General features: G+C 38.7%; 1 protein-coding gene across 5 annotated transcripts in view; it reads right to left on the reverse strand.

The window, feature by feature from the left end:
- Nucleotides 1-18,228, reverse strand: part of vir (VIR_N domain-containing protein) — a 439,345-nt gene that overhangs the window by 79,324 nt on the left and 341,793 nt on the right. For all 5 annotated transcript variants that reach the window (XM_067142987.2, XM_067142988.2, XM_067142985.2 and 2 more), the window contains one exon: nucleotides 11,597-11,784. In XM_067142987.2, coding sequence (XP_066999088.2) covers nucleotides 11,597-11,784 — 188 coding nt within the window. The remainder of the gene's footprint in view (nucleotides 1-11,596; nucleotides 11,785-18,228) is intronic.

Here is an 18,228-nt window from a genome sequence, read left to right on the forward strand (position 1 = left end):
CCACACTGTTAGTTCAGTGACAAGAAGTACAGATTAACCATGCTTTGGTGTGGAAGCTGGAATGGCTACATCATTCAATCATTCTTCTTTCAGGGAAAGGTATAGGAGAAACACATCTGGCGATTCAGCATTATTCAAGCAGTCATGGTTTACTTCTGAGGAAATGGAGTCAGGCCTTCACAAAACATTAACACAATGCAAACTGGTCCCGAGTTATCTCGTGTTAGCAGCAGACCCAGCAGACTGAAGTTTAGTGCTATATTTTGAGATATACCGGAACTATTTGGAGGTCAAGGGTGATAGAACTCTGTTATGTATGGTTCTACACAATCGATAGTCACATTTCTTTTCGATTATTCTTCATATCATACATTTTCTTTGCATTTCCTGACAACATGTTTAGGAAGTTCAAAGAGCTGTGCAAGATGGCAGCGCCCAGGGATTGCACGTGTTTAGACAAGGATGAAATTATTCGCGAATTATGTGCTGATACAGGCTCCGAATATCCAACTGATACTGGATATTTAGAGTTCAATGGTGAAATATCTTCTAACGGAAATGTTTCAAGTGATGATGAGGATATAGCCTTATCATCAAGGTGTGGAACTCATGCAGCGCAGAATGAGTCTGATAATTGTGTTACGGGTGTAAATATTCTAAATAATGTAAATAATGTAGTGTTTTCTGACAACTGGGTTATGGACAACAGTGAACCTAGGCTAGAGGATTTTGAAGGTGCTTCTGGTATGGCCTAATGAATCTGGAAATGTAGGACAAGTAGCAGGACTTATGTTTGGTGAGAAATTTTTTCAGTATGTAGCTGAGCAAACTTATACTATGATCAGAATTCACATTCTCATAACGTATCCCCTAAAACACTAAAGTGGACTAATGTCACAAGTAGGGAAATTAAAAAATATTGCTCTGTGTATATTGATAGGGCAGGTGAAGAAATCGTGTCTGAAAGATTACTGGCCAACCGATCCCCTAATAGAAAACCCCATATTTCCGAAAACTATGAGCCGAAATATATTTCAACAAATACTTACCTACCTGCATTTCAACAACTATTCAGGAAGGCCACCAGAAAAAAAAAAACCACAGTAGTTCTTCAAAAGCTAGTGAAGTTCTGACAGTTTTGGTTTATTTGAATGCATGCACTCCAACGAACAGGGTTGTGCATGGGGTGAAGGGCACCCGGTCTGCAATGTGTTTAAGTTTCCTGCATTTTTGTGTTCTTTCATTTACCCTATCATGTCTAGTATTCCAGGCCATAAAGTTTAAATCAGACTATGTCCAGTGATATTGGGGGATCTGCTTATACTTTAGTTGAATCTGCTGGGTGAAAGACAAAAATCGCAGGATTGGTTCAAGCTCAATAATAATATTAATAATAATAATAATAATAATAATAATAATAATAATAATAAAACTGCTCCCGAGAAACACAAGGAGAGTTCGAGCCAAAAGGATTGAAAGATTTGATAGAGGAAAAACTAGGATTTAACCATGAGTTCACTCAGAAACTACAATCGGTGGATGCAGAGAACTGGGAACAACTGCACAAGGCCCCGGTCAAAACAGCTAAAGAGACGGTTCAGCTTACTAAGCCCAGGAAGCATGCTTGGTGGAACAGTGAATGCGATGCAGCGATAAGGCAAAGACAGTTCCGCCTGGCAGAAATGGAACTCGCTAAAGAACCCAGTCAACTGGACAAACTTCTTGAATGAGAGAAAGTGTGCAGCAACAACCATCCGCAGCTTTAAACGTGCTTTTGATAAACACCAGCTGGCTCAAATTGAGCAGGATTTCAAGAAGAACAATACACGCGACTTTTATAAAACATTTAAAAGCAACTTGAGGAAATACAACCCACCGAGCCTACAGTTCAGAGATTCCAATGGAAGCCTAGCCCATAACGACAAGGAAAACTGCCGGATCCTTGCAAAATACTTTGAATCCCTTCTTAACTGCGAGGCCCCAATGTCCAGATTCACATTTGAAGATAAAACAACAGTCCACCAAGATTCAGCTCCACCTACGAAAGAGGAAGTCAGACAGATTATCCAATCCTTGAAGAATAATAAAGCGCCGGGTGAAGATTTGATAATAGCTGAATTGTGGAAGTTTGCTAGTGACAATGCAGTGGAAAAATTAACGGACATCATACATGAAATCTGGAACACTGAAAGACTTCCAAGTGACTGGACATCTGCCCTAATCCAGCCACTTCATAAGAAAGGTGACAAGTTGGATGTTAACAACTATCGCAGCATCTCCTTCCTACTTATAACCTACAAAATTCTCTCAAAAGCTCTTCAAATCAGGGCAGAAGAACAGCTAGATCCAGAGCTGGGTGATTACCAAGGAGGTTTCAGGAAAGGACGGTCATGTTGTGAGCAGATTATGAATCTGAAATCTGTCCTTTCATATCTTAAACTAAGGAGCAAGCCTTTTGTAGTAACGTTCATCGACTTTAAGAAGGCCTATGATTCAATTGATAGAACTACCCTACTTCAGATCTTAAAGGAATTCGGCTTGGACGGTAAAACAAGAGTGATCATCCAACAGACTCTCATCAACACCATCTCAAAAGTGAAGTTTAGAGGAAAGATTTCAGAGGCCTTTGAAATATGGACAAGAGTTAGGCAAGGAGATGGTCTCTCACCTCTGTTGTTCAACTGTGTTGTTGAGAAAGTGATCTGTGAATGGCGCAGGGAAATGAGTTATGAAGAAGTCGAAAGCGGAGTCAGACTAGGTCACAAGAACAAGAACCTTTCAACTGACTGTCTAGCATTTGCAGACGATCTCGTGGTTTTTGCTGATTCCTTGGATGTGGCTACGAAGCAGATCACCCAGCTTCAGACACAAGCTGCAAAGGCGGGCCTCCAAATCTCCTTTAAGAAAACGAAATTCATTACAAACATCAAACTGGCGCCAAGTGAGCTAGAAGGGACTCACGGAAAAGTCAAGCGAGTTAAAAAATTTAAGTATCTTGGTGAAACCTAACTTGTCTGAAAAAGAAGCTTTTTCTTCACACATGAATAAAATGGAAATGGCTTACCATCTGACTAAAACGAAAGATCTATATCTCTGAATGCAAAAATCAAACACTATTGCACTGTTAACCGGCTAGAGGCTCTATATGCAGCGGAATGTCTCGCCATGAACAAAAAAGGCATTATGGAGAAATTGGAGCCCAAGGAAAGCAAGATTTTGAGAAAAAATCTTAGGTCCAGTCAAAGACAACGGCGAGTTTAGGAGACGGCACAACCAGGATTTGTACTCGCATGTGGAGAAAATAACTGATGTGATGCGAAAAAGGAGGATTACTTTTTATGGACACATGGCCCGAATGAATTCAACACGGTTAACCAAACGCATTTTCACTTTACTCCAAGAGAAAAAGGCAAAAGGGGCATGGTTCAGTGAGGCACAGAAAGATCTGCAGGAGATTGGGATCTCATTTGAAGATATCCAGGAGCACGTCCCACTTACGAAAAAACTCCAAGAACATCTGAGTTTCTACCAAAGCCGAAGATGAAAACTGGAAAGGCATGGACGGAAGAGCGAAAGGAGCAACACCGTATACGAATGAAGGAATATTGGACGAACATTAAAGCTCAAGGGAAACAGTTGAAATGACGTGGTCCTTAGTTGGCCGAAACGAAATAATAATAATAATAATAATAATAATAATAATAATAATAATAATAATAATAATAATAATCGTGTGGGGATTTACCGGTTACCTCCATCGGGCGCGTCCCATTGGAATTGGGGAAGCTCGCTGGCTCTGCCGCCAGCAGAGTCAGAGGGTAGTAGGGAAATAAAATACCATCGTGAAAAAAAAACTGGTCCCTTGCCAGGGTTACGGCGAAGACTGGTAAATGACCAGAAGCCAGAAAACATCTTGAGGCAACCTCTAGGGCTAACAACCCTAGTTGTAAAAGGATGAGTACCCGTCCAAAGCAAAGTCAAGTCAAAAAGCATGATAGCACAACATTTCAAGAAACATACCCCAGGGGGTAAATCTTCGGATAAATCCCTCGTCGTGAATGCCACGGCGCTCGAGTCTCGTTCAGATTCTGGGGGAGACTCGACATCATGCAAGAGACGAGTCGGAGCGCCTCGGTGTACCCCGAAGAGTCAAAAACTCAGGCCAAATTCTAAAACCTTTCTAGCAACTTTCAACATAAATTCACTTACACAAACTGGCAAGCTGAAAACCCTCACCAAAGCTCTTAACGAAAATCAGATATCCATAATGGCCCTACAGGAAACAAGGTACCCAGATGAAGAGATTTTTGAATCCGAAGGCTACCGATTTTTCAAGAGCAAAGCGCAAAGAGAAATCCTCAATGGAGCTGTGATGCTTGGAACCGCGTTTGCTGTTAGAACCAAGATCCTTAAATCGGTTGCAAATTTCGAAACTGTGAATGACAGATTGTCTATACTCACAATTAAATGCGCGAACAAAACCTATGCCCTAGTTAACGCACATGCTCCTACAAACGATAAGAACAAGTCTGATCCAGACGAAGTTGATAATTTCTGGGAACTACTGGATGAAAAATTAAACAAAATTCCCAAACACCATGTCAAGCTTCTTTTGGGTGACTTCAATGCCCAACTAGGTCGTGAACAGAAGTACAAGAAAGTTATAGGAAATTACCCTGCTCACAAAAGAACCAATCCCAACGGCAAAAGACTGGTGTCCATTTGCGAAAATCACAACCTGCAGGTCATGTCGACCCACTTTCGCCATCTACCCAGAAAGCAAATGACTTGGCGTTCTCCCGTCCAAGCTCTCGGAGAGTTCCAAATTGATCATGTTGCAATCTCCAGGAGAAACAGCCCTGAGATTATGAATGTCAAGGTAAAGAAAGGCATCAATGTGGCCTCAGATCATTATATCTCTCTTATCAAATTCAAACGATTTCCCGCAAACACAAGGAAGACAACTAAACAGATCACACGCTTCGACAATGATAAACTTCGGCAAAGGGTCGAGGAGTTCCAGGAGGAGGCTAGACCAAATGACTGTGACTTTAACAACGCCAAAAGTCTCCTTGTTGAGGCCGCCAAAGACGTTGCAGAAATCAAGAGAAGCAAAAAGCATGCCTGGTGGAATAATACCTGCAAATCAGTCCTCCAAGAAAGACTCAATGCGTGGAAACAGTACTACTCTACGAAATCAGAAAATGATTGGGAAACCTACAAAATCCAACGTGCCCAAGCAGCTAGGGTGTTCAGAACTGAGAAACGTAAATACGAAAAATCTCTCATTGAAAAGATGGAACAAAACTTTAGAAAGAATGAAAGCAGAGAGTACTACAGAGCCTTCAAACGCAAACTCACTGGCTATAAACCACCATCTCAATGCTTTGAGCGAAAGGACGGCACACTGGCGACGTCAAATGAAGAAAATTGCAGCATTCTGGCAGATTACTTCAAGAATTTACTTAATTGCTCTCAACCGCAAAGTGCCATTGAGACCAAGGAACCCTTACTCAGGTACCCAGATTCCAGACCACCGGACAGAGATGAAATCAAGCGCACATTGCCCGTCTCAAAAATAACAAAGCGCAGGGGGAAGACTTAGTAGTAGCAGAACTATGGAAATATGCCCCAGAGGAATCACTTGATATCTTGCAAAAGCAAATAGAAGAAATTTGGAACAAGGAGACCCTACCCGAAGATTGGAAAATAGCTTTGATCCATCCATTACACAAAAAAGGCAGCATGAAGAACATCAACAACTACAGAGGAATATCTTTGCTACCCGTGACTTAAAAATTCTATCACTTGCCATCCTGGAGCGTTTGGAAGCACAAGTCGAACATCAAATAGGTGAATACCAAGGAGGGTTCAGAAAAGGTCGTTCAACAGCTGAACAGATTCAAAATCTCAAAACGATCATCAGATATTGTACACTAAGGTCCAAGCAGTATGTGTCTGTCTTTGTGGACTTTAAGAAAGCGTACGATTCCATTGACCGGGAAGTCCTGCTAAACATCTTAAATGAATTTGGAGTTGATTTGAAACTGCTGGCGTTAATTAGAGCCACCCTGACCGATACAAAATCCAAGGTGAAGTTCCACGGATGTCTCTCGCATTCCTTTGACATCAAAACAGGAGTCCGACAAGGTGATGGGCTATCCCCGATACTCTTCAACTGTGTTCTTGAAAAGATCATCAGAACCTGGCGGGTGAGATTATAGGAAACCAACTAGAGTCCATTGAGAATAGGAACCAAATCGAAGGGGATCGCAACAGACTGCTTAGCATTTGCCGATGATATTGCTGTTCTCTCAAACGACATAGAAACCGCTAGAGCTCAAGTTGAAATTTTAAAGGAAATTGCCGAACAAACTGGTTTGCAGATATCGTTTGAGAAAACAGAAGTAATGACTAACATCAAAGAGGCTCCACCAAAACTCCATACAAAATAGGGGACATCACCCGAGTAGACAAATTCAAATACCTGGGTGAGATCATCATGAAAAATGGACTGGACAAAGAAGCACTGCAGGAGCGAGTATACAAACTAGAAATAGCCTACCAAACATCCCGCACAATCTACAACAAAAAATGCCTTTCCCAAAACACCAAGATACGTCACTATGTAACGGTTCAAATCCCGTTACAAGATGATATCTGTATTTTTATTATTGTATGATTTTATCTGTATTTTATTATTATTATTATTATTATTATTATTATTATTATTATTATTATTATTATTATTATTATTATCATTATTATTATGTCAGTATTATTATTATGTTATCTGTGATATTGTTACTATTATTGTAATTATCAGTCTTATTTAATTCAATTTTGCAATGCCTGTTGCTTGCAAGATTGTACTTAGATGTATGCATATATACGTATGTGTAGAATAACACTCAATACCTGTACAATGAGAATTGTTGTATATATCAGAGATTGGATGTGACGTTGGTGCATTGTGCAATATTGTTGGCGATTCTGCCAAGTCATCGCCACATTTTATTATTATTATTATTATTATTATTATTATTATTATTATTATTATTATTATTATTATTATTATTATTATTATGTCAGTATTATTATTATGTTATCTGTGATATTGTTACTATTATTGTAATTATCAGTCTTATTTAATTCAATTTTGCAATGCCTGTTGCTTGCAAGATTGTACTTAGATGTATGCATATATACGTATGTGTAGAATAACACTCAATACCTGTACAATGAGAATTGTTGTATATATCAGAGATTGGATGTGACGTTGGTGCATTGTGCAATATTGTTGGCGATTCTGCCAAGTCATCGCCACTTCATGGCTACGGCATCGTATTTATTTAGATATGCGCTCAGAGAGTCAGCCGCCCCGGGCTATTTCACCACTGGATGTAATATCTGTCGCGTAGGTGGGAGTATGTCATTGTTATTTCTGGAGATTACGTAGCTGTGTCAACCAACGTCTATATAAGGTGGGTGCATATTGTAGCGTCAGTCATTACTTAAACGGAAGCAGTACAGTGAAGAAGTCTACTAGATCAAGAGGCCTTAGTTGGTCAGCCAACGAGTGTGAACGAGAGATGGTGAAGACTCAGTGAGCCATTAATTATTGGTCATTGAGAGAGTGAGACCAAATGGTTGGTCCGTCACTTAGTTGAAGACACGGACGCAAGGCTTACCATGGAGTCAGAGAGGGCAACCCTGGACCTGCCAAGAGGTCATACCATATTGACTTACAAAGAAGTCAGATGATATGGAGAAGAAGCAGTCACAAGGATGTATCACCAAGTTAGGCGTGACACATCTACAGTAAACACCAGATCAATGGATTACGTCGTAATTACACTCAAAGTGTTGAAGGTACAGTCAAGTGAATCAGTGAGGGAAATATTTCGTATAAATTGTTAAATGTCCGGTCAAGAAGAATTCAAATTCATGCCTAGTTTCTTTCAGTTGCAATTTCATATTCTCATCTGTTTTATCGCAACAAGACTCACTATTTTCTATCAAACGAATTCATAGTTCTATTTCAATGAAAGTAAAATATCTTAACCTCAAAATTAATGGGGAAACAGAACGCCAATCTCCTTTTCCCAGAACTTATATGGTATGTTGTCAAAAGTAAGCTTATTACCCCACACCCTGTTAGTTTATAGTATTAAATTAGTCACAACTATGAAACAGTTCTGAAGCCAGTAGTTATATATGCAGCCGAAACCCTGTCTCTAAATGCCAACAAAGGACTCCTTGAAGAACTGGAGAAAAGAGAACGCAAAATTGTGAGAGGAATCTTGGGATCAAAGTACAGAAATGGAATCCATCAAAAGAGATCCAACAAGGAAGTCTACAGCAAAATAGAGAAAATTACCGACACAATCAGAAAAAGACGGGCACGATTTTATGGTCATCTGAAAAGAATGGACGGAAGAAAGTTAACTAAAGAAATCTTTCACTTTTTTGATTCAAACCCCAAAACCACAATTCCCTGGTTTAGAAATACCAAAGAAGACCTGCAAATGCTACATATCTCAGCTGAAGACGCCCTCAATAGAGATCTCTTCCGCAAGAAAATATTGACGAACGGGCTAAACCAAGACGAGCAACCGAAGAGAAGACACGGTGCCCCTTGGACAGGAGCGTAAGAAGGCCCACTCACAAAGAATGAGGGAAATTTGGGCTCTAAAGAAGGCCAAGTTCAGTGTCAAATGCAACAAGACTTAATGTGGTCCTTGATGGCCCCAGCGAATAATAATAATAATAATAATAATAATAATAATAATAATAATAATAATAATAATAATCCATCCGGATTGGACAGGAAAGTTAATTTAGAAAGAGCCACCAAACTCCTGAAAGCATACCGAATAACATGGAACCACTACAATAAAAGAGTGATGTCACGAAATGCAAAACTTCGGCATTACAAGACTGTTGCTTTTCCGGAAGCCTTGTATGCCTCAGAAACCACATCTCTAGGAGGCCACTCTAAAATTGATGAAACTGAAAAATAAGAACGAAAAATTCTGAGGAAAATATATGGCCCCGTTCATGTAAATGATATATGGATCAAAAGGAAAACTGTAGATTTGTACAAAGCAATCGACAAGTTCACCAATACCGTACGCAGGAGACGTTTGAAATTCTATGGCCACATCTGTAGAATGGACGACACTAGATATGCAAAAAGATTGCTTGGTATAATTAATTCAAATAAGTTCAAAATAAGCTGGTTTGAGGAAATAAAGCAGGACTTGAAAGAAATGAACATCACAGAGGATGTCATCAGGGATCGCAAGGCTTTTGGGAATCTGGTTGCAAAGCACACGTACACGGAAAAGGCTAAAAGAACCACAGGGAAACAATGGACGGAAGAATGCAAGAAACAGCATAGCGAGTTCATGAAGAGATTTTGGGAGGAGAAGAAGAAAGGAAAACCATCATCAAGCTAACAAGTTCCAACACGCTCTGTAAACGGGCATAATGAAGAAAGAAGAAAGAAATAATAATAATAATAATAATAATAATAATAATAATAATAATAATAATAATAATAATAATAATAATAATAATAATAATAATAATAATAATAATAATTTATGTCTAACCCTTAGTCCCATTTCTTGATACCAGGTTGGGGATGAAGTGAGATGAATTTATATGTCATGTTTTTATGGCCAGATGCCTTTTCCTGATGCCAACCACAGTTGAAGAGCTAATGAAGATGAAATGAATGATAATGAATGAAACTGACAGAGCAGGTAGAAGGAAACTGGCTGTGGTCTTTGAATAGGAACTGTTTCAGCATTTGCTTGCAAACAAAAATGGGAAAACACAGAAAACCATTCTCAGGACTGCTGACAGTAGAGTTCAAAGACACGCGGCTCCTGAATGCAGAGCTTGTCTCCACAGCCACAGTCCATTAACACACATGGCCACTCCACTCCGTAATAATAATAATAATAATAATAATAATAATAATAATAATAATAATAATAATAATAATAATAATAATAATAATAATAATAATAATTTCATGTGGCTATTTCTAGTCAAGTGCAGCCCTTGTAAGACAGACCCTCCAATGAGGGTAGGCAGCATCTGCCATGTGTAGGTAACCGCGTGTTATTGTGGTGGATAGTGTTATGTGTGGTGTGTGAGTTGCAGGGATGTTGGGGACAGCACAAACACCCAGCCCCAGGGCCATTGGAATTAACCAATGAAGGTTAAAATCCCCGACCCGGCCGGGAATCGAACCCGGGACCCTCTAAACCTAAGGCCAGTACACTAAACATTCAGTCACCGAGTCGGACATAATAATAATATAATAACAATAATAATACAATCATCATCATTATCATTGTATGGCTTCAGCTACTGTGTGCAAGCATTTTAATCTGATGCCATTTAGGCTGCCTGCACATTAGTTTTTATACTGGTTTAATATAATAACAATAATAATACAATCATCATCATTATCATTGTATGGCTTCAGCTACTGTGTGCAAGCATTTTAATCTGATGCCATTTAGGCTGCCTGCACATTAGTTTTTATACTGGTTTACTAAACCAGATCTCTGTTGGGTGATCTATGGCTGAGATTTAATTAATTTTGTAGGGTAAACACCAAATGTGACACCAGAGACCTTTCACATGCCAACATCATGACATGGCGTGTCAAATGGAATTCCTTCTGCCTTTCAAACATCCAACTACCTTTGCTGGGTTTGAACCCATCATCTTGGGAACCACAGGGTGATACCATACCACTGATCCACAGAGGGAGCTGGTGTTGGTGGTGAATATTGTTTTCACAGAAAGTACAATTGGGTAATCATCATCAGATGAAGAGGAGTTATCTCAAGTTACAAATATACAGTACCAAGTGAAGATTTGCGATCTACTACATATACGAACCTGGACCGAGGACAAGTGTATGAATATCCAGGCCATCCTTCTGTACTAAATTGTAAATGGCAACAAGTTTCACCCCTAAACAAGAGTAGAAACAAGAGGCCATAACAGATTTCAACTATAATGCAGAAATTTATGGACACCTTGTAAAATAATTTATCTATTACAAGAATCATCATATGCTATACAGTCAAATGGAATTATGACAAAAGTTAGCATATCTTTGCCCACCTTACTGTCATTCATCTTCTTCAATCTGTCAAAAGTAAAAGCAACCAGTACTTAATCTCTCTTTTTCTTTCTATAGAACTGATGAACGAAATCTCAAATAATCATACTGTCTGTGTGGTATTATGTTCCAAGGCAAGCTGCTACTTTCCATTGGTATTTCCTTCCCCATTCCTATTAAAGCAATTGTTACATGTGTTCACAATCATTCTTGGACTTACACAAAAGCAAAAACACTGTAAACATAAGCAATTTCACACATACACAACTGCAAGCCAATAACACAAACCCATTCACAACCACAGAGTTTAAAAAACAAAGTAATCAAAATAATATCAAACCACTGAATATTAATATTCATCATGCCTTTGACTTTGAAATGGTTTGCAACATTAACTACAGACTGTACATTTATATACTTGCAATATAATGAACCAAACTGTACCTTTGCTGCTCTCATGGAGATCTTGTTGTAACCAGTTGGACCAGTTGGCTGTTGACCAGAGATCTCCAGTGCCACAAAATCATCTACATGAAGAGACGGTGGCCTGGATGTATTGGGTGGTCGTGAACGGAACAAGTCTCCCCGCTGAGGTGCTGATCTGCCAAACCCTCGACCCCTCATTGGAGTAACTTGAAACATACAAGATATCCATCACTGTATACATATATCTACATTACAGACAATTATACCTTTCAGCATTCAATCTACAAACTTCTGTGAATGAGGGAAATACCTCCATGATCCTCTATTTGTAACTAACACTGTGTTCCCTTCTTCTCTACATCTCTTGAAATAATAACCATACATTTCTGAATTCAAGACAACCTCCAATTTTCTCTCCGTAGTTTCTAGAATACAACAATTAACCTTACCATTATTAAACATTTGAAATAATAATTATATGTTAGAATCTCAGAAGAGTTTGCTGCATGGAAGATAGATCTGAAATGACTACTGTATATACATACATGAGCTTGCAAGCCTCTTTGAAGCAACTACATACCTCCACAATTTTCTATTTGCAACTAGCTCTGAGATCTCATTTATTTCCACACCTAAATCATTACAAGCCCAGTCTAATCACCACTGCCTTGGTCTCAACCTGCTTCTCTTACAATCCACATCCACGCTGATGTATATCCTAGGTAATCTATTCTCCTCCATTTGCCACATGATCTCACCACCGAAAATGGTTTCTATGCACAATTTCACCTTCACTCAATCTAAGTACCTTCCTCTCACGGTTTCCTCCTATTTGTACTAACAATCATATATTTATATACAAATATATTTAGAAGATAACTATTAGAACAAATATAAATTTCTGTAAAAATGTTGTAGGTTCTAATTAAAACATAATAAAATTAGTCCTTTCACCACTCTGGAAGTATGTGGTAAAAATATTATAATATTCCAAAAGTTCTTTCCATATCGTCATACACAACAGTACATAAGCAAAGGCATTTATCACAAAGTATTTTAGGGTCTATTACAATAGATTCTTCTTTCTGCAGATCAGGTGTACAAAGTCAGCCTCCAGATTGTAGGTTTAATCCTGGCTGAGACAATGAGATATTTTAATGCTGGAAAAAGTCCATTTGGCACTTCATATCATTCGATGTTGGCATGCAAAAGATCTCTGGTGACATATTAGGAGTTCACCCAACAAAATTAATTAAAATTCAGCCACAGACACCAAACAGAGATCTGTTTCTCTACCATCTGGTAGAGCAAAGCAGACCGTTGAAATTGACATGCAAGCCGCTTCAATGCTGTCAAATCAAATGACATACATAGGGTAGCTGAGGCCATATTATTAGCGTCACTCGAAATCAGTACTTGTGCTCAACATTTTGTACTTCAACCGCCTGTGGGTGGGGGCGGTAGAATAACACTCACGGTATCCCTTGCTTGTCGTAAGAGGCGACTAAAAGTGGCCCCAGGGGCTCTGAACTTTGGAGTGTGGGTTGACCTCCCTTGGTCAACTCTTGTTCTTTTCCGACCCTGACGCTATTAGGTATCCGAGGGCTAGGGAGTATTTCATTTTCACCCCCTCCGTGGCCCTAGGTTTCTTTGGTCAATACCTTCATTTTTCAAAGTGTCGAATATCTCCCATATTTTCCCTTCTGATTAGTGTTATATAGATGATGGTTGCCTTGTTGTACTTCCTCTTAAAACAATAATCACCACCACCTCTTATACTTCACTTCAGTGGTGGATTGACATGTGAATGCATCTTGAATAAGCATATTGCATAACTTAACCCATTCACCATGTATTTAAATGGCCACTTAGTTCACTTAGAAAATGGATTTAAATCTAGTGCTGCATAAGCTGAAAGCTCTTGCCTGTACTATGGCACACATGCAAACAAAATTCATCACAGATCATCCCAAAGTAGGAACATCTTCATGCTACTTTTTAATTTAGCATACAGAGAATTTGTAGTCACCACTACTGACACCTCACAATTAGGATTTGGTATGATAAACTTTAAAATACTCCAGGATATGAGGAGAAATTTGTCTCTGTTGCAGTAAAATTGAATATGGGGCTTTCTAAACTGAGACATTAGAATACAGAGAGCTATATAAGCCTTTATCTCATCCTCATTAGTGTCGAACCACCTAATATCTACCGATCTTTATCTTTTGAGGGTGGAAAACTGTTTCCAACTGTAATAATAGGCAACTCAATGTCCTTGGAGTGTACAGACCGGGAAAGAGTAATGCTGACACGGATTCAGAATTATTTGATAACATAATCAGCTATGTGGGAAACGACATGGAAAGGAATGTGATTGTACCAGATCTGAATTTACCAGATGTCAATTGGGAAGGAAATACGCACAGCAGGAAGCATGACCAACAAATGGCAAATAAGTTAATATGGGAAGGACAGCTGAGTCAGAAAGTGATGGAACCAACTAGAGGGAAAATATTCTGGATGTGGTGCTGGTAAAACCAGATGAGCTCTATAGAGAAACCGAACTAATATATGGTATTAGTGATCATGAAGCTGTTTTTGTCGTAGTTAAAAATAAATGTGATAGAAAAGGTCTTAAAAGTAGGACTATTAGGCATGAGGCAGTTTCTAAAAAGTAACTATGATTGGTGGAAAACGGTAAATAAAAATGTAAACAGACTCTGGGATGGGTTTAAAACAATTGTTGAGGAATGTGAAAACCTTTAAAGGTGGTAAGGAATGGTAAAGACCCACCTTATTATAATAGAGAAATAAAGAGACTAAGAAGAAGGTGCAGACTGGAAAGAAATAGAGTTAGAAATGGCTGTGGAAGTAAGGAGAAATTGAAGGAACTTACTAGGAAATTGTATCTAGCAAAGACGGCAGCTAAGGATAATATGATGGCAAGCATAATTGGCAGTCATACAAATTTTAGTGAAAAATGGAAGGGTATGTATAGGTATTTTAAGAAAGAAACAGGTTCCAAGAAGGACATTCCAGGAATAATTAATGAACAAGGCGAGTGTGTATGTGAGGATCTTCAAAAGGCAGAAGTATTCAGTCAGCAGTACGTAAAGATTGTTGGTTACAAGGATAATGCCCAGATAGAGGAGGAGACTAATAATAAAGAAGTATTAAAATTTACATATGATAACAATGACATTTATAATAAGATACAAAAGTTGAAAACTAGAAAAGCAGCTGGAATTGATGAGATTTCTGTGTATATACTAAAGACAATGGGTTGGGATATAGTACCACATCTGAAGTACTTATCTGATTATTGTTTGGTCGAAGGAGCTATACCAAATGAATGGAGAGTTGCTATAGTAACCCCTGTGTATAAAGGAAAGGTTGATAGACATAAAGCTGAAAATTACAGGCCAGTAAGTTTGACATGCGTTGTATGTAAGCTTTAGGAAGGCATTCTTTCTGATTATATTAGACATGTTTGCAAAATTTATAACTGGTTTGATAGAAAGCAGTTCAGTTTTAGGAAAGGTTATTCCACTGAAGCTCAACTTGTACGATTCCAGCAAGATTTAGCAGATATCTTGGATTCAGGAGGCCAAATATACTGTTTTGCGATTGACCTGTCTAAAGCATTTGATAGGGTGGATCATGGGAGACTACTGGCAAAAATGAGTGCAAATGGACTAGACAAAAGAGTGACTGAATGGGTGGCTATATTTCTAGAAAATAGAACTCACAGAATTAGATTAGGCGAAGCTTTACCTGACCCTGTAATAATTAAGAAGGGAATTCCTCAAGGCAGTATTATTGGACCTTTATGTTTTCTTATATATATAAATGATATGAGTAAACAAGTGGAATCAGAGCTAAGGCTTTTTGCAGATGATGTTATTCTGTATAGAGTAATAAATAAGTTACAAGGTTGTGAGCAACTGCAACGTGACCTCGATAATGTTGTGAGATGGACAGCAGGCAATGATATGATGATAAACGGCGTTAAAAGTCAGGTTGTGAGTTTCACAAATAGGAAAAGTCCTCTCAGTTTTAATTACTGTGTTGATGGGGTGAATGTTCATTTTGGGGATCATTGTTAAGGATGTAAAGGAAAGGGATTACCTGATTCAAGAACTGGAAAAAATCCAAAGAAAAGCAGCTCGATTTGTTCTGGATGATTTCCAACAAAAGAATAGCATTACAAAAATGTTGCAAAGTTTGGGCTGGGAAGAATTGGGAGGAAGAAGACGAGCTGCTCGACTAAGTGGTATGTTAGGCATAGATATCAAGAATAATTTAATAAAAAACCACCTATTCAATACTTTCCACGTTTAATGTGGTTATTATCTACATGATTTTATGTAGACTTATTTAGGTCAGGTACATGTTTCACCCATTATTTTGGGCATCTTCAGCCTGTATACAACCTTTAGGTCAAGGTTTGGGACCTTTTTAACCAATATAAACATACCAAAATATACAATATATACAAACATTAATGAACTCTTAAGATGGGTAACATAAGTTAATACAGTTAAGTTTTTTGGTCCTAATCTATCTAATTTGAAAAATGTCCAAAATTAAAATGGATCTTCTTTTTGGTAAAGAGGATTACATACCGGGGTTTATGTGACCCCTATATCATATCATGTTCTTGACGTACCGTGTCTGTTGACAGGATGTGTCGTCAACAATAAGTGGAGATTTGAACCGATTGTTGATTGTAGGTTGGTCAAGATTGAAAATATAAATTTTAAATTAAATGTGTTTTAACTTGGCAGTTCTATTCTGGTTAACTTAAAATGTCCAAAAATAAAATGAAATGGATCTTCTTTTATATCACAAGTCTTGAGAATTAAAACTGGGGCTTATTTGACCCACGATTTTCATTTTCATGTTCTTGACGTAACTAATACCAGTATAACAAAATTTTGGGGACCTCTGAAATTAATTTGTTATACTGAAATTTTGTTATACTGAAATAAGTCAATTCGTAAGAACTCACCTAGTATTATATCCATTAGTTATGGTTGTTTTTAGGGGCGGAACTATGAGGTCATCTGCCCTGTTGTATCAGCTGCAGGATCTATATAACTTCAAAATACCATTATAATAATAAGAGTTACAGTACTGACAGATGTTTTCAGAAAATCTATTTTTACATTGTACCAGCAAGTCTACACACACTGTTCCAGAACATCATTTTTTGAAAAAGTCTGTGATTTTCTTCTGAACAGATCCAGACACAAAAGCTCGTTCCAAATAGTCACCAACCACTGCACATGAATTTAAAACAGATTCTGGCACATCACTTCGTGACACGAGAAAATCTTGAAGGCTACGTGCCATGTTCGTTGCCTGCTGAAGAGTCAAGCTCTGTCGATCACAATCATTTTGGGGGTTGTCTTCCTCTTCCTCCTCATCGCATGGATCTCTATCATTCATAATGTCTTCCACAATTTCCTCATTTGTGATTTCTTTGTGGACTATTACATCACTATCTACATTGATGTAGTCGGTAAGACTTACTGTAGATGGCACATCCAATGTTGTACACAAACGCTTCCAATTCTCCTCGGTTTCCACATCATCCAACACTTCACTTTCTGCGACGTCTTCTGTAAAAACCACTCCAGCTTTTCTAAAGCAGTTTGTGATGATGTCTGCATTCAGGGATTTCCATGCAGCATTAAACATCTGCATTGCTTCCAATATATTGATGTTAATGGCTCTATTCGTGGCAACGTTGCACAGCATTCGACGGACTACACGAGCTCGGTAATGCCGCTTTACTGCATGAATTATACCCTGATCCAGCGGCTGCAGAATTGAAGTTGTATTTGGAGGCAAAAATAAAACTTTTACATGCTCCAAATGGCGAGGCACACAATTATGAGAAGAGCAATTGTCCAATAATAGAAGAATTCTCCTCTTTTCGGCCTTCATCCGACGTTCCAAGTCCAACAACCACTCTTTGAATAGCACAGATGTCATCCATGCCTTAGAATTGTGCCTGTATTCACAGGGCAGATGTTGCACCCCCTTGAAACACCTCGGCTTCCCAAATTTCCCAATTATGAGAGGCTTCAGTTTGTCCGTCCCTGTGGAATTGGTGCACAAAAGAGCCGTTCTTTTGAACGTTTGCCCCCAAAACACTCATTTCCCTTAAAATCAAGGGTTTTGATCGGCATTAGTTTATAAAATAAAGCAGTTTCGTCTGCATTATAAATGTCTGCCGGCGAATATTCTTTCAAGGCATCCTTTAGAGTCTCCAGCCGCCATGAAGACGCAACTTCCTTCGGGGCATCGTTTGTTTCACCATTTATAATTTTGTGGGATATGCCATATCTCTCCCGGAACCTATGAAGCCAACCAGCACTACCCATAAACTCAGGTGACCCAAGCGAACGTGCGAAAGATCGCGCACGCTCACATAACAGTGGGCCATTTATTGGAATGTTTTTACTCCGCATTTCCACAAACCACGTATAGACGGCTTGGTCCACCTCCTTGTAGTCGGCTGTCCTGATCTTCTTACGCTGTGGACCTAGGGCATCAGCATCAATGTTTTCCTCTATCTTACTTTTCTGTTTTAAAAACGTAGAAAGTGTTGACGGGCTAATGCCGTACTTCTTCGCTAC

Source organism: Anabrus simplex, chromosome 3 (assembly GCF_040414725.1).
Source record: "Anabrus simplex isolate iqAnaSimp1 chromosome 3, ASM4041472v1, whole genome shotgun sequence".
Taxonomy (NCBI): domain Eukaryota; kingdom Metazoa; phylum Arthropoda; class Insecta; order Orthoptera; family Tettigoniidae; genus Anabrus; species Anabrus simplex.